Raw genomic sequence first — 24,366 nt, forward strand, 5'->3', positions numbered from 1 at the left:
GAGAGAGAGAGAGAGAGGCATTGTCTGGGTCCCACTTCCGCCCCCCCAAGTCAATTTCTACAGGGGTGGCGGTGATGGTGACGGGTAGGCAGCAGTGGCGGCAGGGCTGGAGACGGCCAGGGCATTGATCTAATCTCGTTTTCATCCCCCTCCTGCACTTTTAGAGGCACACAATTTCTCTCCTGCTCCATCACTCCATAATGGACAGGCCTGGGAGGGCCACTAGGCAGGTCAGATTCAGATAAAGGAAGAATACATCAAACAGGTCTACTGGATCCTTCTCTAAAGAAGAGATGGCAGAGAATGGATGTAAATAGCCCAGCCTACATGCCCACACACACAAGCTAAATATGCTCAAAGCCCTGTAAACCCTCTTGTGAAGAATAGCAGATAAACACAAACCTCCTCATATCTCCTCAGATAATAATATATAAAAGATCAATTATGAATACATCAGTTTAATTGGGATTATAATCAAATAATTATAAACTCATCCTTCAATCCTCTGGTTGAAAGGGAATATCCGTTTCAACCGCTAGGGGGCTTTCAAGCACAGGTCACTGATTCTGAAACGTTCTCACCTTTGTTATATGCGGTTTGGACATGCCGTTAGCTGAAAACAAAAAAAAGATGTCAACGACAATGTCTACAAACACTTTTCTCTGCATTGTTATAACAATGTATTGTTTTTGACAATATGTTTTTATTTCTAGACATTTTTTATTTCATGTTTATTTTATTTTTATTTATACATTTGTTTAGTTTATATATAAATGTATTCATTCATTTATTTATTTATGTATTTTTTTTATTATTATAATTTTTTGGGGGGGGGGATATTGTCGAACAGACTGCAAAAGATTAGCAGGCAATTTGAATGTCTTGAATCACACAGATGCTTGCTACCATTATAGAGACAGACACATCTGTACCATTGACATGTGGAGAACATGTCAACAGCATATTCTTAAATATAATAAATATCCATACTCTAACCTATATGTTATGTATTTTATCTTACAGTTACATTTCTATAAAGTAGCCTAAACGTGTATGTCCGAGCCTCTCTGAATCATAATCAGCATTGAATTGTGCAAGAATGAGGAAAAGCGTTCTAATTGGTGATTCACTGGTTTGAGAGTAGGCTACTAATACTACTACAGAAGGGGAGCAGGGAGAGAAAGTCAAGCAGTCAGTCCTATCCGATTTCTCCAACATGGGAACTTTTTTTGACCGACTATGGATATTGTCTGCTTTATTATTAGCTTCTTCTGAAGTTCTTGGTAAGTATTTTGTTTTTCATTCAATAATTTTTCTGCAATACGTTTTCCTCTGCCATTCTATAAATCATGTTCTATTCTAGGGTGCGTATGCCGACTGAGTATTAATTCTACTTTTGCTGTCCTATGTTTTTAATAAGTAATACGTCTTAAGTTCCAGGAAAACTCACAATGGTTTTGACGATTTTATTTACTAAAACAAAAACTATATGGCAATGTATTGCCCTACTGGAATGGAACTTTGGATATGTTGATTCCTTATAAGGGAGCGCTAATTCTCGAGACGTGCCAGAGTGCGCTTATATTAGTACGGCCACACCTTTGCATCATACGATAGCGCTTTCACATAGTATTTGTTTTGGCCTCATGTTTTTTCCATCATTATAGAAACAGTGCTATATAGACAAGAAATCACTTCAACATGCACAATAGCGAATAGCCTAATAATAATAAACAAAATAACAAAAGGATATCTAACACATCATTAAACCTCAATATATCTAATAGACAAAGCGTTCATCTCATTGAAAACATTTTTTCTTTGAAATATCATTTTCAATTGATATGACTGCAATCAGGTTTTAACCAACTGTTAGCAAGACATAATGTGTAACATCAGAGACATATTGAGTAGCGTCAACATGACACATTTGAGCGTCACACAGTGGTGGAAATTCCTGCAGTGTGCGCCTCTTCCTCTACCATCGAATTGCCTGCATGACTGCTGTTTTACAAAACACTGCGCGTGACAGGACAGGTTTGGGTAGCAAGCGGTATGGTGTAACAGAGGAGGAGAGAGGTAGAGCCTGGGCCAGAGAGGAAGCAGAGGAGGAGGGACCAGCAGAGAGAGAAAAGAGAGTGTGAGGTAGAGAAACAGAACCGTCTGTGGCCCAACTCACCACTGAAGTAATGAGAACAGAAGAAGAAGTGTGGTTTAAATGCAGAGTCAGTATCGAGAAATTACTTGGCAAAACAGCAAGAAGAATAACATTGTCAGAAACACTCAAAGCTAATAAAGAATCAATCTAAAAGTGTCCATAAAGCTATATGATTCCTATTCAAGTGTCCATATATGAATTATATGATTTCCACTACTGGACCTCCTACCGATTCACTCATGTTTCTGTTGGTGTGTATACCTCAGGCTCAAACATCTGCACATCTCGAGGGGTGAGCACCTGCAGACAGTGTTTGGCTATCCACCCTAGCTGTGCTTGGTGCTTTAAGGAAGTGAGTATATCCCCTGGGGGACTATGTACAAAAAGTGCTGTAATTTCTAAATGGTTCATCTGATATGGATGAAAATACCCTCAAATTAAAGCTGACATTCTGCACTTTAACATCACAGTCATTGCATCATTTCAAATCCAAAGTTCTGGAGTACAGAGCCAAAACAACCAAAAATGTGTCGCTGTCCAAATACTGTATTCATCTACTGAACCCCCTCCATTTTATTGTAATGTATTTAGATGCACTTTTTTAATTGTCAATGTCACTTTACTGGTTGTCTCATTGGGAATTGCTACTCTTACCAGTGTGTGTGTTGTTTTCCTGGGTTCAGGAGTTTGGCCAAGGGGGCTCCAGTGCGTCCCGTTGTGATCTGAAGCAGAACCTGTTGGATGGTGGGTGTACGGAGGGGGAGCTAGAGTTCCCCTTCAGTACCATCAGTGTGCAGGAAGACACGCCCCTCAGTGACAAGGCATCGGGGGCGGCTGACGACGTCACCCAGATCAGACCCCAGAAACTCAGCCTCACTCTGAGGCCAGGTACTCCAACATAGCATAGGCTTACATACAAACACCCATATACAGTGCATTTGGAAAGTATTCAGACCCCTTGACTTTTTCCACATTTTGTTACGTTACAGCCTTATTCTAAAATTGATTTTAAAAAAAATACATCTTCATCAATCTACACACAATACCCCACAATGACAAAGCGAAAACAGGTTTTTAGAAATTATTGCAAATGTATCACAAATAAAAGACAGAAAAACCTGATTTACATAAGTATTCAGAGCCTTTGCTATGAGACTCGAAATTGAGCTCAGGTGCATCCTGTTTCCATTGATCATCCTTGAGATGTTTCTACAACTTGATTGGAGTCCACCTGTGGTAAATTCAATTGATTGGACATGATTTGAAAAGGCACACACCTGTCTATTTAAGGTCCAACAGTTGACAGTGCATGTCAGAGCATAAACCAAGCAATTAACTCCGAGACAGGATTGTGTTGATGCACAGATCTGGGGAACGGTACCAAGAAATGTCTGCAGCGTTGAAGGTCCCTAAGAACATAGTGGCCTCCATCATTCTTAAATGGAAGAAGTTTGGAACCACCAAGACTTCCTAGAGCTGGCCGCCCGGCCAAACTGAGCAATCAGGGGAGAAGGACCTTAGTCAAGGAGGTGACCAAGAACCCGATGGTCACTCTGACAGAGCTCCAGAGTTTGTCTGTGGAAATGGGAGAACCTTCCAGAAGGACAACCATCTCTGCAACACTCCACCAATAAGGCATTTATGATAGAGTGGCCAGACGGAAGCCACTCCTCAGTAAAAGGCACATGACAGCCCTCTTGGAGTTTGCCAAAAGGCACCTAAAGACTCTCAACCATTAGAAACAACGTTCTCTGGTCTGATGAAACCAAGATTGAACTCTTTGGCCTGAATGCCAAGCGTCACGTCTGGAGGAAACCTGGCACCATCCCTATGGTGAAGCATGGTGGTGGCAGCATCATGCTGTGGGGATGTTTTTTAGCAGCAGGGACTGGGAGACTAGTCAGGATCAAGGGAAAGATGAACGGAGCAAAGTACAGATAGATCCTTGATGAAAACTTGCTCCAGAGCGCTCAGGACCTCAGACTGGGCCTGCTGTAGCTCAGTTGGTAGAGCATGGTGCTTGCAACGCCAGGGTTGTGGGTTCGATTCCCACGGGGGGCCAGTATGAAAAATGTATGCACTCACTAAAACTGTAAGTCGCTCTGGATAAGAGCGTCTGCTAAATTACTAAAATGTAAAATGTAAGGTTCACCTTCCAATAGGACAACGACCCTAAGCACACAGCCAAGACAACGCAGGAGTGGCTTCTGGACAAGTCTCTGATGCCCGGACTTGTACTCGATCGAACATCTCTGGAGAGACCTGAAAATAGCTGTGCAGCGATGCTCCCCATCCAACCTGACTGAGCTTGAGAGGATCTGCAGAGCAGAATGGGAGAAACTCCCCAAATACAGGTGTGCCAAACTTGTAGCATCATACCCAATACGACTCGAGGCTGTAATCGCTGCCAAAGGTGCTTCAACAAAGTACTTAGTAAAGGGTCTGAATACTTATGTAAATGTAATATTTCCATTTTTTTATTTTTAATACATTTGCAAAAATGTCTAAAAACCTGTTTTGATAACTGATAACTGATCTAAAGTACATTGAACAGAGGAATTGTTACATATTGTTTGATCTCCTTCTCACTCGTTCTCCTTTCCTCTCTCACAAATTCATCCCTCTCCTTTTTATCCTTTACCCCCCACTCTCTCTCTCTCTCTCTCTCTCTCTCTCTCTCTCTCTCTCTCTCTCTCTCCTTCCTCCTCAGATGATGCCAGGCGTTTCACAGTGACAGTGAAGCAGGTGGCGGACTACCCAGTGGACCTGTACTATCTGATGGACCTCTCCTACTCCATGAAGGACGACTTGGCCCGCCTGCGCTCCCTGGGCAACCAGCTGGCTGCAGCCATGGGCCACACCACCAGCAACCTGCGTATGGGCTTTGGGGCCTTTGTGGACAAGCCCCTGTCCCCATATATGTACACCTACCCTGAGGAAGCCATCAGGAACCCTTGCTATGAGTGAGTGAGGGCTAGAGGGGACAGAGAGATGGAGGAGGAGGAGAAGGAGGGAGAGGAGGAGGAGATTTTGCAGAGGGGAAGATTTTGATTCTGCTGAGATTCTAAAAAGGCTGATATACTATGTTGGAGCTCAAATTCCCTCAGGATTTGTCTGTTATTAGCTGTCAAGTTGTGTCTAACAGCAACGTATTTCTCTCTCGCTCTCTCTCTCTCCACCTTTTTGCCCTCTTCCTGTTTTCGGCATGGCATGGGGTGTGATGTGTAGTATCCAGACGCGGTGCCTGCCTCAGTTTGGCTACAAGCACGTGCTGTCTCTGACGAAGCAGGTGGAGCGCTTCACTGAAGAGGTGGCGAAGCAGCAGGTGTCTCGTAACAGAGACTCCCCAGAGGGAAGCTTCGACGCGGTCATACAGGCAGTGGTGTGCAAGGTGATACACACACACACCTACAGACATGCAGGCACACACACACACACACACACACACACACAATCAGTGGTTTAGAAACAGCACACAGACTTGAATACATACCGTTTCTCTCCTCTCCTCTTCTTTCCATCTCTCTCCCTCCCTCTGTCATTAGGACAAGGTAGGCTGGCGTGCGGATGCCTCCCACCTGTTGGTGTTCACTACTGATGATACGACACACATAGCCCTGGACGGCCGCCTGGCTGGTCTAGTGCAGCCCAATGATGGACAGTGTCACGTCGACAAAGACAACAACTATGACAAGTCCTCAACCCTGGTGAGTGGTGTGTGTTCTATTCTTCTGACTAGAGAAACGTTATGATAATGGTCTTCTCCTTCAGGACTACCCCTCTCTGGCTCTGATTACAGAGAAGATGTCTGAGAACAACATCAACCTAATTTTCGCTGTGACCAACAATGTGGTGCCCCTCTACCAGGTGAGTACACCTGACTGTTATCAGGGTCACCATGGTTACTAGGTGTAGGGTTATGGTACAGTACGTCTTATGCCCCTCTTTCCTCAGAACTACAGCCAGCTCATTCCTGGCACCACAGTTGGAACGCTGTCGGATGACTCTGGGAATGTGATCCAGCTCATCCTGGATGCTTACGAGGTATGAAAATGTATGCACTCACTAACTGTAAGTCGCTCTGGATAAGAGCATCAGCTAAATGACTAAAATGTACATGTAAAATGTAAGAGACAGCCGTATATATGAGAGTTGGGTTTTGATTTCATCCATGCACAGTCATGCCCACTTGACCATTAACGCAAGTTGGTAACACCTAGGGAGAATTGTCATGCACTGAGAAACTGTCACGGTTTCGGGCCGAGGCTGCTTCTCTTCCTTGCTCGGGCAGGCTTCGGCGTTCGTCGTCTCCGGAATACTAGCTGCCACCGTTGCATGTTTCTACAGTGGGGAAAAAAAGTATTTAGTCAGCCACCAATTGTGCAAGTTCTCCCACTTAAAAAGATGAGAGAGGCCTGTAATTTTCATCATAGGTACATGTCAACTATGACAGACAAAATGCGAAAAAATATTCCAGAAAATCACATTGTAGGATTTTTTATGAATTTATTTGTAGATTATGGTGGAAAATAAGTATTTGGTCAATAACAAAAGTTTCTCAATACTTTGTTATATACCCCTTGTTGGCAATGACACAGGTCAAACGTTTTCTGTAAGTCTTCACAAGGTTTTCACACACTGTTGCTGGTATTTTGGCCCATTCCTCCATGCAGATCTCCTCTAGAGCAGTGATGTTTTGGGGCTGTCGCTGGGCAACACGGACTTTCAACTCCCTCCAAAGATTTTCTATGGAGTTGAGATCTGGAGACTGGCTAGGCCACTCCAGGACCTTGAAATGCTTCTTACGAAGCCACTCCTTCGTTGCCCGGGAGGTGTTTTTGGGATCATTGTCATGCTAAAAGACCCAGCCACGTTTCATCTTCAATGCCCTTGCTGATGGAAGGAGGTTTTCACTCAAAATCTCACGATACATGGCCCCATTCATTCTTTCCTTTACACGGATCAGTCGTCCTGGTCCCTTTGCAGAAAAACAGCCCCAAAGCATGAAGTTTCCACCCCCATGCTTCACAGTAGGTATGGTGTTCTTTGGATGCAACTCAGCATTCTTTGTCCTCCAAACACGATGAGTTGAGTTTTTACCAAAAAGTTATATTTTGGTTTCATCTGACCATATGACATTCTCCCAATCCTCTTCTGGATCATCCAAATGCACTCTAGCAAACTTCAGACGGGCCTGGACATGTACTGGCTTAAGCAGGGGGGACACGTCTCGCAATGCAGGATTTGAGTCCCTGGCGGAGTAGTCTGTTACTGATGGTAGGCTTTGTTACTTTGGTCCCAGCTCTCTGCAGATCATTCACTAGGTCCCCCCCGTGTGGTTCTGGGATTTTTGCTCACCGTTCTTGTGATCATTTTGACCCCACGGGGTGAGATCTTGCGTGGAGCCCCAGATCGAGGGAGATTATCAGTGGTCTTGTATGTCTTCCATTTCCTAATAATTGCTCCCACAGTTGATTTCTTCAAACCAAGCTGCTTACCTATTGCAGATTCAGTCTTCCCAGCCTGGTGCAGGTCTACAATTTTGTTTCTGGTGTCCTTTGACAGCTCTTTGGTCTTGACCATAGTGGAGTTTGGAGTGTGACTGTTTGAGGTTGTGGACAGGTGTCTTTTATACTGATAACAAATTCAAACAGGTGCCATTAATACAGGTAACGAGTGGAGGACAGAGGAGCCTCTTAAAGAAGAAGTTACAGGTCTGTGAGAGCCAGAAATCTTGCTTGTTTGTAGGTGACCAAATACTTATTTTCCACCATAATTTGCAAATAAATTCATTAAAAATCCTACAATGTGATTATCTGGAAAAAAAATGCTCAATTTGTCTGTCATAGTTGACGTGTACCTATGATGAAAATGACAGGCCTCTCTCATCTTTTTAAGTGGGAGAACTTGCACAATTGGTGGCTGACTAAATACTTTTTTTCCCCACTGTATGTTCGTTTGCTTTTGTCTGATTGTTGTTACACCTGTTATCGTTTAGTGTCATTAGTGTCCTATAAGTTCTCGTTGTGTTTGTCAAGTGTTGTGTGTGATTGTTTTACTGTCGTGCGGTTGGCTAGTATTCTACTGTTTGCTCGGTTGAGCTATTCTCCATAGTGTTTGGAGTGTTTTGACGCACCTGTTAGTGCGCCCGTTTGTTTTCGCCTACGTGCGGAGTTCTCGCCTCAGGGCATTTATTTGTGCTTGTGTTTTGTGCATCTACTAAAGTCTTTTGGACTAACGTTCTGCGTCCTGCGCCTGATTCCACCACCACACCCACCTACAGCTACACGGACAGAATCACACACCCGCTCGAATGGAATCAGCAGGAGCCGCAGCCGCACAGGAGACGTTGGAGGACAGAGTCCGGGAGCAGAATGACCAGATCCTGCGGATGGGGTCCGCCCTGCAGGAGGTGATCACCACCCTCCAACGCTGGGAGACCCGAGGGACACCCCCAACGCCATCTTCCCTGCCCTCACCATCGGAAAGTCAGCCCCTTCCCGCTCCGGAACCCAGAGGAGTTCGACTCTCGCTCCCGAGGGCCTTCGTCAGCCCGGCTCGGCCCGTTCCTGCTCCCCGCACCAAGTCAGTGGTGCGCTTCGTCAGCCCGGTCCGGCCCGCTCCTGCTCCCCGCACCAAGTCAGTGGTGCGCTTCGTCAGCCCGGCTCGGCCCGTTCCTGCTCCCCGCACCAAGTCAGTGGTGCGCTTCGTCAGCCCGGTCCGGCCCGCTCCTGCTCCCCGCACCAAGTCAGGGGTGCGTTTCGTCAGCCCGGCTCGGCCCGTTCCTGCTCCCCACACCAAGCCAGTGGTGTGCGTCGTCAGTCCGGCACAGCCCGTGCCTGTTCCACTGGTGCCTGGTTCAGCACCGGTCAGCTGCTTCACGCCGGACCAGGGGTACTTTGGGGGGTTGGAGAGGGAGTGGGGATCAGGCCCGGAGCCGGATCCGCCGCCAAGGTGGAGTGCCCACCCGGTCCCTCCCCTGTGGTGTTTGGTTGGCGCGGCCGGAGTCCGCGCCTTTAGGGGGGGGTACTGTCACGCCCTGGCTCTGGGGACACTTGTATGTTGAGCCAGGGTGTGAGTTTCCTTTGGGTATTCTAGTTTTTTGTATATCTATGTTGGCCAGGGTGGCTCCCAATCAGAGACGGCTGTTGTCTCTGATTGGGAGTCATACTTAGGTAGCCGTTAGGCATTCATTGGGTGTGGTTTCTTGTTCCGTGTTGTTCCATGTATGTAACCAGGGACGTCACGTTTTCGTTTTGTTGTTTTGTTCGTGTGTTCATTCAAATTAAATAAAATGTTCGCATTCCACGCTGCGCCTTGGTCCTCCTCTGTTCCCGACGAGCGTGACAGAAACAGCTGCGCTGAGTGAGCTCTATCCAATCGTAGCAGCAGAATCAACCTACAGCCTGCCCATTTACAGACAACAGAAATATCCATTAGCACGCAGCGCCTCGGACTTGTTTACATATGAGACAACAAAACATAGACATTGTAGCCAATGTTATGTTGAAAGAACGACACTTATGTTGAAAGAACAGGAGTTAACGTTAGCATAACAAACACAACTGTCATAAGAAATACTGATACTCTAGAAAGCAGGAAATGCTCAGAGCTTGTCATGCTGCGTCATGCGGTTGCTAAGCCATTCGTCGCGTACATTGGCTGTTTGGGATATTTCAAGAGGAACACACAACGCTAGCAAACACAACACTCCCACTTCAAACTCTCATTGCTTCTAGTATTTCTTAATGAGGATGTGGAAAAGCGAGGCGAAATGAGTGAGTTCAGCCCCCCTTTAATTCTCAAACAGTCTATTTGACTTCCCAAGAGCCAATGTGTGACAGATAGAACACTGTATATACACACTATCCATTTACGCAGAGACTAAGAGTAGAGGTTTTCTGAATCGTTTATGTTTCTGATTGAGTTCATTCTGACCTCTGACCTCTGCTCCTTGACCCCTGACCTGTGGAGTAGAGAATCCGTTCCAAGGTGGAGCTGGAGCTGCTGGGTGTTCCAGAGGAGCTGACCCTGTCCTTCAATGCCACTTGCCTCAACGGAGAGCTCATCCAGGGACTCAAGTCCTGCTCCGGACTTAAGATCGGAGACACAGTCAGTACTTGTACCACCACCATCTGGATGTTAAATGCCTGGCCTAGTGTCAGATCTTAGGTATAATGCTCTGTTCTTACTGCACAGTTCAAATATAACCTGCTGTATCACACACACCTTTCCCCCCAGGTGTCGTTCAGTGTGGAGGCCAGGTTACACGGCTGCCCTAAAGAGAAGAACCGTACCTTCACCATTAAACCTGTGGGCTTCAAGGACGCCCTGGAGGTTACGGTCCACTTCGCCTGTGGGTGTGACTGTGAGGCCGCAGCTCAGCCTGAGAGCCCTCTCTGTAACCAGGGCAACGGGACCTACGAGTGTGGTGTGTGCCAGTGTCACCCGGGGCGCCTGGGAGACCGCTGTGAGTGTGCTGACGGGGACTACAGGCCCTCAGACCAGGGCAACTGCAGCCCCAAAGCTGAGGACCCCATCTGCAGTGGGAGGGGCAACTGTGTGTGTGGCCAGTGCTCCTGTCACACTAGTGGCTTTGGAAAGGTGTGGGGCAAGTACTGCGAGTGTGATGACTTAAACTGCCTGCGCTTCAAAGGAGAGATCTGCTCAGGTGAGTGGATAGATACACTGTTGTATCTGTCAATGAGACAGCCATGTTGGTTTCTTTTACTGCATGTTATTTTCTGCGGAGTTTTGAAACTTTACTCATCAACATAAGTCGACAGGTTGTTTTTGTAACATTCCTTCTCTGTGTTTGCTTTAGAATGTGAACCACAATTCTGTCATTACAATGATCATTTACCATTTTTGGCAGGCCTATGGTTTTAGCAGGAAAGAGGAGATTTCCCTTTCCTTCGAACATGTTCACAATGCCTCAGTTGACCCTTATCCAGACCTCTCTCTCTCTTTTACTGTCACTTTAACTATTTTACTGTTAATTTAACCCATTCTATGATTTGCTTGGCTTTAATCATAGATAATCTAAAACGTTCTCTTTTAGCTTGGCTCTTGAACACCACATGTGGTAATCCATTGGTATCCATTGTTACCACAAAGTTTCTTAGTTAATACCATGTAAATACTAGGTAATTACCGGTTTAAACCAGGCTATAAAATATGATGTTACATGCCATATACTGTACGTTGTTGCCTTTGAAATAGGCCAAGAAGACTACACAATGTTGTGTAGCGATATACAGAGAATGCGGTGGTTCACAATTGGTCGATGTCGTTGACCTCTGACATTTGCTCAAATTCATTTGCCTACTGTACTGTAGCTCCAATGGATATACCCAGTCTGCTCTTGCATTTAGATTGTATTATAAATGTGAAAACATTCTAAGGAAACGGTACATGTTTACAATACACTTACAGTGGGGAAAAAAGTATTTAGTCAGCCACCAATTGTGCAAGTTCTCCCACTTAAAAAGATGAGAGAGGCCTGTAATTTTCATCATAGGTACACGTCAACTATGACAGACAAATTGAGAAAAAAAAATCCATAAAATCACATTGTAGGATTTTTAATGAATTTATTTGCAAATTATGGTGGAAAATAAGTATTTGGTCACCTACAAACAAGCAAGATTTCTGGCTCTCACAGACCTGTAACTTCTTCTTTAAGAGGCTCCTCTGTCCTCCACTCGTTACCTGTATTAATGGCACCTGTTTGAACTTGTTATCAGTATAAAAGACACCTGTCCACAGCCTCAAACAGTCACACTCCAAACTCCACTATGGGCAAGACCAAAGAGCTGTCAAAGGACACCAGAAACAACATTGTAGACCTGCACCAGGCTGGGAAGACTGAATCTGCAATAGGTAAGCAGCTTGGTTTGAAGAAATCAACTGTATGAGCAATTATTAGGAAATGGAAGACATACAAGACCACTGATAATCTCCCTCGATCTGGGGCTCCACGCAAGATCTCACCCCGTGGGGTCAAAATGATCACAAGAACGGTGAGCAAAAATCCCAGAACCACACGGGGGGACCTAGTGAATGACCTGCAGAGAGCTGGGACCAAAGTAACAAAGCCTACCATCAGTAACACACTACGCCGCCAGGGACTCAAATCCTGCAGTGCAAGACGTGTCCCCCTGCTTAAGCCAGTACATGTCCAGGCCCGTCTGAAGATTGCTAGAGTGCATTTGGATGATCCAGAAGAGGATTGGGAGAATGTCATATGGTCAGATGAAACCAAAATATAACTTTTTGGTAAAAACTCAACTCGTCGTGTTTGGAGGACAAAGAATGCTGAGTTGCATCCAAAGAACACCATACCTACTGTGAAGCACGGGGGTGGAAACATCATGCTTTGGGGCTGTTTTTCTGCAAAGGGACCAGCACGACTGATCCGTGTAAAGGAAAGAATGAATGGGGCCATGTATCGTGAGATTTTGAGTGAAAACCTCCTTCCATCAGCAAGGGCATTGAAGATGAAACGTGGCTGGGTCTTTCAGCATGACAATGATCCCAAACACACCGCCCGGGCAACGAAGGAGTGGCTTCGTAAGAAGCATTTCAAGGTCCTGGAGTGGCCTAGACAATCTCCAGATCTCAACCCCATAGAAAATCTTTGGAGGGAGTTGAAAGTCTGTGTTGCCCAGCGACAGCCCCAAAACATCACTGCTCTAGAGGAGATCTGCATGGAGGAATGGGCCAAAATACCAGCAATAGTGTGTGAAAACCTTGTGAAGACTTACAGAAAACGTTTGACCTGTGTCATTGCCAACAAAGGGTATATAACAAAGTATTGAGTAACTTTTGGTATAACTCTGTGTTTTAACCACAGCCATTCCCTTAGGGATGGATGAGCGTTATTAGACAACCAGGACTGTGCTTATGGTAACAGAGGTTAAAGTCAGATTGGCCAGTCGCTGTTGTACTCACTGAAAGAATAAGATGCACTGGATACCTGTACAGATATATCTGTAAGTTCTTGATGTTTCCAGGGAAAGAGCTATGTAGTATATTATAGTATTTTACTGAAAATACATTGTTTGATTCCCTCCATAAGACATTATTTGTTGTCAAATAGATAGTTCCCATTAGTTCCCTGTGTAGCCTTGAGTCCAAGGAATGAGGATGTTCCCATGGTCAACCGCTTCAAATGTACTGTTTGTTTTCACATTGTCCAGACTTTTTCTCTCCCCTCACCCAGCCATAGCGTCCCTCCACAGGGATTTAGACGGGAAGGCGGCGGGGGGGGTCGCGTGAGACAGCATCTCCTAACCAAAACAGTCTGGCCCTTTGGGAAGGCACCATAGAAAGGGCCTGTGGACTGAACAAGAGGGGCGTCATGTGAACCAGAATTGTTTCCATTTATTCAATTTACTTAAGGCAACCAGCTGCTATAGAATTGTGAGTTTGCTCAACAAAATAGCATTAAAGTTAATTCAACGTAAATTGTAAGGTAACCACAACTGTAATAGGATTGTGCGTTTGCTCAACATTTGGACATATAGCTGAACCAACATACATTCTCAAGTTTAATTGTATGTTCACTCAACTTCAAATTTTTATTTATTCTACGTTATTTGCATATTTCCCAGTGTAAAATTAAACTCTTCATGACAATATATTACATATATCATAAGGCCTTTCTTTGATGGTGTCACGTTGGTTGAATGAAGGGACGGACCAAGGCGCAGCGTGATATACGTACATGTTTATTCAACTTTAAACACACGACAAAACAACAAAGGAAACGAAACGTGAAGTCCTAAGGTAGAACACACAACATACCTTACAAGGAACAAGATCCCACAACCCACTAGTGCCAATAGGCTGCCTAAGTATGATCCCCAATCAGAGACAGCGAGCTACAGCTGCCTCTGATTGGGAACCACACCGGCCAACATAGATCTACACATAATAGATCGAAACATAGAAAACACACAACAAAGAATATACACACCCTGACTCAACATTTAAGCATCCCCTGAGTCAGGGCATGACAGATGGCCTAGTTACACTCTAACGCAGTGGTTATGAAACTCCTGATTTACAGGCCACATCAAGCCTGCACATTATGCTGGCTTGCGAAGTGTAATTTCTATTGGAGTCCAGCCAGAGTGAAGATATCCAACAATTTGAACTTATAATTACCTGCAACCTGCATTGAGAATGAAAGACTGATTATTGAGACTACCTAAATCATATTAACTGGAACAGCCATCTCAGTAATGGGTGCAAAAAGTCCAACTACTAACAGATTAGATTAGTTTAGAAAAATGTATGTTATTTATGTTTGTGTAGCATAAGATTAATCATCCAATCAATGTACATGCAAAAACACAGGTATTGAAACAAACAATTCTGAAAATCAACCTGCAATAGATCATGCTGGGAAATATGATAATGATGGGCGTGGTTTTGAGCAAACATATATTTGTAATTTTACTCCAAAGGCAAACATGAATTTGTAATTCGTCTCAACAAGTGTATATACAGTACATTCAGCTCAATGTGAGCAACGTTTGTTGAATGAATAAACCTTCACACATTAGCTCAATTTCTTGTCCTTCTGAAGTCCACTCAATTCACAGAATAATGCTGATTAAGCAATTGGTTAAGTTGGCTTTTTTACAGTGTGTGCTTTGTGTGAAATGTTATGTATGGTGGTTAGGATGAAGTCAGGACTTGGGAATGGGACATATTTGGTTAAAACAGTCAATTATGTCTTAACTCAGCATTAGCTATGGTTTTGTCAGTGGAAAATATGTTGTTTGTGGGATTGTGGTCTTAGTCATTGAGATCTACTCTTGTATGAAGCGTCTAGGGTTGGAATGAATGACACAGAAATGCAACAGTCCCGAACTCCATATGTAGAGAGTAGAGCCAGTGGAGCACGCTGAAGGAGACTCAACATAGTCAGCCTGTGTCTCTGGAGTCTTGTTGGCATGATGTCATTGCTGTGTGAAGAACAGAACAGTATCAGAGTCCCTGGGCCCCAGCTCAATCTGAGTCTCCCCCAAGACCCATCCCGTCCTCTTGACCCCAGGCCCTCCCACATCCCCCTGAGGGTGTGTATTTCTCCCTCTGCTCTGGAGCTGGGACTGAAGCTGGATCTAGGACTTTGGCAGCAGAGCACAGTAGAGCAGGAGTCAGCAAGCACACCCACAGGGCACACAAACAGGCTGGAGAGAACATGAAAGTTAGCATTCCTCTGGCACGCTGCCCTCTCTTTCTATCCTCTCCTCTCTATCTCCCTGTTTAAAGTTAATCTCCATCACAAATACTCCCACTCATCTCCTCTGTCTTTTTTAAATGATTCTCTCATCGGTGTATTTACAGTATCCCCCCCCTCTCTGTCTTTCTCGCTCTCTCTCTTTCTTTATATTTCTGTCTATGACTTCCTCCATTGCTTCCCTCTCATTCTCTCTGTCCTCCCTCCTGGTTTATGTGTCTCTGTAGTTTATGTTTACTACTTGATAAATTGGAGGATTAGAGTGCCGCCTCAGACCGAGGCAGATGATTTAGACAAACATCCCAAATGGCACCCTATTTCCTATATAGTGCACTACTTCTGACCAGGGCCATAGGGCTCAGGTCAAAAGTAGTGCACTGTCAGGAACAGGGTGCCATTTGGAATGTATACCTAGAAACTCCTTCTCATGTCTCTGACTTGATCCTAGAACAAGTAAAGTAGAGAGAACAAGACACAAGCATGAACTCACTGTACGGATGAGGGAGAGTATAAGGAGCATTAGCCAAACAAGGTTTTAAGAGAGGAAAACCGGGACTTTCTTTACTATGTATTGATTGTGTCCCTGTCAAAAGCATTCATTTGGGTCAGTGCTCTGTTTGTAGGCTATATACTGTAAAACAGGGTTCCCCAAATGGCGCCCCAAATTTGGCCCGCAGGTGGTTTTATTTGGCCTCCCATGTTTTTGGAGAAGAAAAGCCAAATATTATATCTGTTTGGGCTTCTTGCGGTCAATTTGCAGTCTACAAATTATTTGTAATTATGTTCCGGCCCCTGGACCATCCACTCAAGAAAAAATCGGCCCGTGCCTGAATCTAGTTGATGATCCCTGCTGTAAAACATTAACCAGCTCAACTCAGACCACTTATGTGCCTGCAAGACAGTAAAGCAACCCTTTGTAACTATAGCTGCCTCTTTCATTACACACACACAAGTATGCACACACACACACACGCACACACACACACACATCTCATAGTGATGACAGAGTCAGATAGGGGGTGGGAACTGGGGAATTCAGCTGAAGGAGGTGGTTTCACCTGAAAACAACAATGGCCATGTCTCTAAGGGCCTGTTTCTACAGTTTACAGACCCCTGTTTAGTTTCCATCGGTAACTCTAACCCAGCTGAGCTCTGAGTCAGTGACTCAGTTTGTCTCTGCTCTTAGTCATTCATTGCCCAGACCTGTTGCTTTAACCTTCATCCTGTGGGAAACAGCCGGTTGCTCTAGTATGTCTGTCTGAGGGCAATCAAACAATCATTTCTCAACTGGCTGGGCTGAGAGATATTGAGGAGGCTCCAGGGAGTGGTCATCGCAGCAAGGGATTGTCCCAGTGTTGGGAGGGGAACAGTGGGATGGATTACTAGTTTGCTTCATCCTGCCATTGTCTGCACTGTCTGGTCATGAATTGATGACTTAATGTTTTGGGAATTATTACTCAATATGGACTCATCACACATGTGCCTGCCTGCCCATGCTCTCAATACACTAATTAATACATATGGAGACAAACACATGCAGATCTGCTGACAATTATACTGAACAAAAATATAAACGCAACAATCAACAATTTCAAAGGTTTTACTGAGTTACAGTTCATATGAAGAAATCAGTCAATTGAAATGAATTCATTAGGCCCTAATCTAAGGATTTCACATGACTGGGAATACAGATATGCATCTGTTGGTCACAGATACCTTTAAAAAAAATGGGCCTCACAATGGGCCTCAGGATCTCGTCACGGTATTTCTGTGCATTCAAATTGCCATCGATAAAAAGCAATTGTGTTCGTTGTCCGTAGCTTATGCCTGCCCATACCATAACCCCACAGTCCACCAGGGGACACTCATTTCACAACGTTGACATCAGCAAACCGCTCGCCCACAAAACGCCATATTGGAGGCGGCTTATGGTAGAGAAATGAACATTAAATTATCTGGCAACAGCTCTGGTGGACATTCCTGCAGTCAGCATGCCAACTGCACACTCCCTCAAAACTTGAGACATCTATGAAGTTGTGTTGTGTGAAAAACTGCACATTTTAGAGTGGCCTTTTATTGTCCCCAGCACAAGGTGCAACTGTGTAATGATCATGCTGTTTAATCAGCTTCTTGATATGCCACACCTGTCAGGTGGATTATCTTGGCAAAGGAGAAATGCTCACTAACAGGGATGTAAACAAATTTGTGCACAACATTTGAGAGAAATACACTTTTTGTGCATATAGAAAATGTCTGGGATCTTTTATTTCAGCTCATGAAACATGAGACCAACACTTTACATGTTGCGTTTATATTTTAGTTCAGTGTAGATACAATCTGGCAAAAACACACGCACAACCACTCACACACACATTGCTTTGAAATTCATAACATTCCAGGCCAGGGTTGGAATTGCACTCGGGTTTGTCCAGTACCGATTACGTGATGTATGAGAGAAAAATAACCCTAATGTACAAAATATACATTTATAGTGCCTCTAAGTTAGACATGAAATAGCCATGAAACATGGCCCATCCTCTCTCTCTGTCTCTACCAGGACATGGGAAATGTGACTGTGGCTTCTGCAAGTGCGGCTCTGACTGGAAGGGGGAGAACTGTAACTGTTCCACCCGGACAGACACCTGCATGTCCAGCATGGGCCTGTTGTGCAGCGGTCGGGGCCAGTGTGTGTGTGGGGCCTGTGAGTGCACCCAGCCAGGGGCCTACGGGGCCACTTGTGAGAGGTGTCCAACCTGCCCTGATGCCTGCAGCATCAAGAAGTGAGTAAATACAGGGGGAGTATAACTGACACACAGATACTGTATGAGTACATGTGATAGGGGTGATGATGAAATGGTGATGCAATAAGGGAGATGAGGAAAAGGAGGATGATAATGATGAAGAAGTTGGTGGTGATGATGATGATGATGGGGATGATGATGTATTAACATTGTGTTGTATCTGCAGGGAATGTGTTGAATGTAAGCACTTCAAGAGAGGCAATCTCTTTGAGGAGAAAAGCTGTGCCAGAATCTGCAGGGATGAAATTCACAAGGTGGAAGAACTAGGTAAGAACTATTACACAATGTTCCCTTATTGTGTGCTCTCCATGCAACAGATTGCATTATTTACACTGGGTGTTAAAGTTCTTGATGTTCTCACATATTCTATCATGTGAGCAGCAGGTAGCCTAGTGGGTAAGAGCGCTGGGCAAGTACCCGAAAGGTTGCTGGTTTGAATCCCCGAGCCGACTAAGTGAAATATTTGTCATTGTGCCCTTGAGCAAGGCACTTACCCTAATTGCTCCTTTAAGTAGTTTAAAGCATGTTATATACATGTTGCTCCAGACTACAGGTTTGTGATATGCAGTCAAAACTGTGTGTGTTAACAGCCCACATTGAGGCCCCAATCTCTCTACAATCTCAGAGTTTGTTCTTCCTGAGGAAACTCTGCAGTTTCAGGGTGGATATGACGCTGATGACCATTTTCTAGAGATCATTCATTGAATCCAATTTAACATTCAGTATGATCTGCTGGTTCGGTAATCTAAACCTAAAGAGCCAGAACAGGCTGGGTAACATTGTGAAACTAGGTAGCAGGATCATTGGTATGATCTTACAGTAACTGACCTTTCTTACCAGTAACAGACATGAGTCATACACAAGGAGCCATCCATTCTGAGAGACTCCTAGCATCCTCGTTTGTTTCCCTTAGAGCATAGATACAGGCTCCCTAGGTTCCTGAGTGGCGCAGTGGTCTAAGGCGCCGCATCGCAGTGCTAACTGTGCCACTAGAGATCCTGGTTCGAATCCAGGCTCTGTCGCAGCCGGCCGCGACCGGGAGACTCATGGGCGGCGCACAATTGGCCCAGCGTCGTCCAGGGTAGGGGAGGGAATGGCCGGCAGGGATGTAGCTCAGTTGATAGAGCATGGCGTTTGCAACGCCAGGGTTGTGGGTTCGATTCCCACGGGGGGCCAGTATAAAAAAAAAAAATGTATTCACTAACTGTAAGTCGCTCTGGATAAGAGCGTCTGCTAAAATGACTAAAATGTAAAAAAAAAAAAAAAAAAATGTAAATGTTTAAAACGAATAGGTCAAAACTCTCCTTCATCCCAGCTGCTATTACCTTTCTCAATATGAGGTAGGACTGTACTGTTTTTGTATGGACTGGTTTATTCATATCTGCTTTAGAGGTCTAATTCCTGTGGACACACTGCTGTTTTATATTGTTTTTGTCCTTTGTTTGTATATTTATTGTTATGTATCCATTGAATTTACTATGTGCTGCAAAATAAATATAATTAACCTCCAGCTCCTCATCTGGTCTCTCTCTCTCCGCTCTCTCTCTCTCTCTCTCTCTCTCTCTCTCTCTCCACTCTCTCTCTCTCTCTCTCTCTCTCTCGCTCTCTCTCTCTCTCTCTCTCTCTCTCTCTCTCTCTCTCTCTCTCTCTCTCTCTCTCTCTCTCTCTCTCTCTCTCTCTCTCTCTCTCATCCTCCACTTGGATCTATAACCCCTATAACCCTATCTCTCATCCCAGTCTTCTATGAGAGGAATGCTGTGAACTGCACCTATAAGGATGAGAATGACTGTGTGGAGCGCTTCCAGTACTATGAGGATGCCAGCGGCAAGTCCATCCTGTATGTCATGGAGCCTGGTGAGTGTGTCCATCAGTGTGTGAATGGGTCTGAGTTCTGTGCTTATGTACTGCATATCATATGTGTTTGACAGGGTCTGGATGAGAGTTAATTCCTTTAGTTTTCTAGATAATTATTGTGTGTGTAGAAATAATGTGCATTACTATGTGTGCATAGGACTGAAGCCGGGAGCTGTAGGAGGATTCGATTTTTCTCCCTAGCTAAGAATAGTGTGTTCCTGGGTGCCATGTCAGTCTTTGTCTGTGTGGCTGGCAGGCACCAATAGAGAGTAGAGCAGGTACAGAGAGGGCAGACTGGTTCTCTAAAGCTGATAATACCACTCAGCCCTGCCACCCCTGGTAGTCTTCTCCCCTCTGACATGCACCCAACAGGAACAAAGACAACCCCAAAGCCAGAGCGAGGTGCATTAATGCTAGTCCCCCATTGCAGACACAAATCTCATCCACCCAAACCCTCCCCTCTTTTTCATCTTTCTTTTCCCTGCTCAATCCTCTCTCTTCTCCTCTCTCCTCTTGTTCTCTTCCCTCTCTTTCAGACTGCCCTAAAGGACCTGATATCCTGGTGGTTCTCATGGCGGTGGCGGGGGCCATCTTGTTTCTGGGTCTGGCTGGCCTGCTCATCTGGAAGCTGCTGGTCACCGTCCACGACCGCCGAGAGTTCGGCAAGTTTGAGGAGGAGAGGGCTAAGGCCAAGTGGGATACGGTGAGTTCAGCTATGCTTTTAAGACAAAGCTGCCATCTGATAGAGAAAATATGAATGGCAAGAAATGTATCCATGTCAATATGACACGTGTCTGATTAGATATTTGATATATTGTCCTCTATTTGTTTCCATTTTCCAGGCTAACAACCCCTTGTACAAAGGAGCCACCACCACTTTCACCAATGTGACCTACCGTGGGAACTCTTGAGGGACCAATCACAATCAGCAAAACTCAGGGGTCTATAAGAGAGATGCAATGTAGTGACATAGGCAGACCCTCTCCACTGTCATGTGATAAAGTGTGCTGACTCTACTGTCAATTAAAGACATTTGTTGATACACATTGCTATTGTGTATATTATGTAAAAACCAAAGCATTAAAACTGCCTTATCCAACATTTTGATGTCAGTCCAAATGATGGCAGGGCCTCCAGGACCCCTATTTCACCCACGAAGTGTGACATCATTCCCATAATAAGGCCTGGTATAGTTCAGAGACCCCAAACCTACCTTTGGAGAGAAATGTGTTATTTTATGCTCTGTTGTTGTTTCAAATTTGATAAGAAGAAATGCGTGAAATTGTACTGCGCACACCACAGCACACTTGCCCACAGACCTCTTTTACAAACAACCTGGTTGTAGTATGTTATTATGGATCCCAGCTGCTTGCTACTACTGCCACTGTTTACTTGTGTTATGACACTGAACTCAGGGATTCACACTGTAAAAAAAGTCAAGTCCAAAACCTGTAACAGCTACATGGGATATCATGAGTGAATGTTGTTTTAGTTAGTGGTGCTGGTGCACAATGTATGTTAATGACCACCACTTAGCAGCTATGGCTATCGAGTGACGCAGTGGTCTAAGGCGCTTGAGGTGTCACTACAGACCCCCTGGTTCAATTCCAGGCTGTATCACAACCGGCTGTGATTGGGAGTCCCATAGGGCGGCGCACAATTGGCCCAGCGTTGTCCAGGTTTGGCTGGTGTAGGCTGTCATTGTAAATAATAATTTGTTCTTAACTGACTTGCCTAGTTAAATAAAAATAAAATCTAGCATGTGTACAGTACAGTATGCATTTGTGCTTTGGTATCAAACGTGGGAGTGATGGACATCAATTAACTGTTTGTAGCCAAGTTTGCCAGTTGTTAGAATGTGGCTACACAAACAGACTTGGTCCCTTTTATAAGTCACGTTTTTTTTTTATAATGCATTTCTGGGACATTGGTTGTTCTGTCATTTGCTTTATTGCATAACATATGTAAATGTTAAATGTAATATGTTTTGGGAATGAGTGGCTTTTGGTTAGTTGATTGGTTTTACTATGTTGATTTTGTGACGATCCCGGCTGTCTGAGTCGGGTCCTGTCTGGTGACTAGTGTTCCTGCTCGTATTCTCCAGTTTCCCGAGGGTTCGGGAACGCTCCGGGGAGCGCTCTGGTTTTCCGCACCTGCATCCCATCAGCAATCTGCACACCTGGTCCTGATCATCACCCTTCTTAGGCTCTGGCCCAACATCCAGTTCCTGCCGGATCGTTAGCCATGAACAGTATGTTGTCAGCGTATCAGTCTCTGAGCCAGTAGTGTTAGTTTTGTTGTTTTGCACCTTTTTGACTTGCTGTGTACTGACCTCCGTTTTGTTCTGTCTGCAGTCTCTCACCCGGAACCTTCACCCAACCTCTGCCTGATGGTCGGCGGCTGCCGAGCCAGTACGGACCAACCACTGCACCCTCAACAACCCATCCACGCCACCCGCTCTGTTCCCTGGATTATTCAGCTTCACTCGGACTCTATTAATAAACACTCACCTTTGTCTCACGTACCGTGTCCTGGTCTGCTTCTGGGTTCTGGCTTAGTTAACCGTGACAGAACGATCCGGCCAGTAATGAACCCAGCGGACCTGGACTCTGTTCGCCATGCTATTACCCAGCAGGAGAAGATGTTGGGCCATCATAGCACGGTACTACAGGAGATCGCGTTGTCAGTTCGGAACCTTTCTACCGGTCTGACGGAGGTCCAGAACCAACGCAAGTGTCCGGTGGAGGATCCACTACCGGTTTCACCCATCTCGCCTGCCGCTTCTGAAGCTGTGTCCATCCGTGAGCCCAAGGTTCCGACGCCGGATAAGTATGAGGGAGAGCTGGGAAGATGCCGTTCCTTCCTTATGCAGTGTGGACTAGTGTTCGATCTACAGCCCTACTCTTATGCCACAGACAAGGCTAGGATAGCCTTTGTGATTGAGTTGCTGCGTGGTCGAGCGCTGGAGTGGGCTTCAGCCGTTTGGGAACGACAGGATCCCTGCATGGCTTCATACCAGGGGTTCACGGCCGAGATGAGGAAGCTCTTCGACCATTCCGTCCGAGGGAGGGACGCAGCTAGGCGCCTGTTTTCGCTTCGCCAAGGAACTCGCAGCGTGGCCGACTTCGTGATCGAGTTCAAGACGTTGGCTGTGGAGAGTGGGTGGAACGAGGAGTCTCTGCAAGCGGCCTTTTACCAGGGTCTGTCGGAGCAGCTCAAGGATGAGCTGATCTCCTATCCGAGCCTAGTGACCTGGACAGCTTGGTAGCTTTGTCTATTCGGGTGGATAATCGAGTCCGAGAGCGAAGGAGGGAGAAGCAATGGGTTCCGTCCAACCGATCAGCTTCTCAGGATCCAGTCGGGTCGTCAAACTGCGCGGCTCGCTAAAGTTGGGAGGACTTTTAGCGAGCCAGTTTCGACCTCTCAATACCTCTGTCAGACCCCGTTTCCCGGCTACCCTTATGAACAGGAATCAGAGCTTAGCGATTAACGCTTTTATCGATTCAGGTGCCGATGGAAGCTTTCTAGATGCCGAGTTGGTGGAACAGCTGGGGCTTTCCAGGGAGCAATTGCCGGAAGCCATTGAAGCTACCACTCTGAACGGCAGTAGTCTGGCACGTATCACGATGAGGACTGAACCGGTTAAGATGCGGTTGTCGGGGAATCATTCTGAGATGATTTCATTCTTCATTCTGCCGTCTTCCCATGTTCCTCTGGTCCTTGGATACCCCTGGCTGAAGGAACACAATCCCACGTTCGATTGGGTGACGGGCAAGGTAACGAGTTGGAGCCTTGATTGTCATGCTAACTGTCTCAAGACTGCCTGCCCCCATTCGGTTCCCAGTCAGGTGATTGAGGCTAAACCCCAGATTTGTCCCTGGTTCCCGAGACATATCACGATTTGGGGGAAGTTTTCAGTAAGCAGAAGGCTCTGTCACTCCCTCCCCACCGACCATATGATTGTGCCATCAACCTGGTCCCTGGAGCTGTCTACCCCAAGGGAAGGTTATACAGTATCTCCCGACCTGAACGTGAGGCGTTGGAGACCTACATCAAGGAGTCCCTAGCTGCTGGTCTCGTTCGTCCCTCGTCATCACCCCTGGGGGGCAGGATTCTTCTTTGTGGGTAAGAAGGATGGCTCTCTTCGACCGTGTATTGATTATCGGGGGTTGAATGACATCACGGTCAAGAACAAGTATCCCCTGCCCTTGATGAGTTCTGCCTTCGACTCCTTACAGGGTGCTACGGTGTTCACCAAGCTAGACCTACGCAATGCGTATCACCTGGTCCGGATCAGAGAG

At 45.5% G+C, this 24,366-nt stretch overlaps 1 protein-coding gene across 1 annotated transcript; it reads left to right on the forward strand.

The window, feature by feature from the left end:
- Window positions 1-1,127: 1,127 nt before the first annotated feature.
- Window positions 1,128-21,691, forward strand: LOC121569604 (integrin beta-3-like). Its single transcript, XM_045210659.1, has 15 exons — window positions 1,128-1,283; window positions 2,425-2,510; window positions 2,842-3,046; window positions 4,869-5,121; window positions 5,387-5,549; window positions 5,704-5,865; window positions 5,930-6,025; window positions 6,113-6,202; window positions 10,136-10,270; window positions 10,400-10,829; window positions 17,968-18,190; window positions 18,378-18,478; window positions 19,949-20,065; window positions 20,602-20,768; window positions 20,908-21,691. The coding sequence occupies exons 1-15, from the start codon at window positions 1,217-1,219 to the stop codon at window positions 20,974-20,976; spliced, it is 2,364 nt and encodes a 787-aa protein (XP_045066594.1). The 5' UTR covers window positions 1,128-1,216; the 3' UTR covers window positions 20,977-21,691.
- The last annotated feature ends 2,675 nt before the right edge of the window (window positions 21,692-24,366 follow it).

Source organism: Coregonus clupeaformis, chromosome 35, assembly GCF_020615455.1.
Source record: "Coregonus clupeaformis isolate EN_2021a chromosome 35, ASM2061545v1, whole genome shotgun sequence".
NCBI lineage: Eukaryota > Metazoa > Chordata > Actinopteri > Salmoniformes > Salmonidae > Coregonus > Coregonus clupeaformis.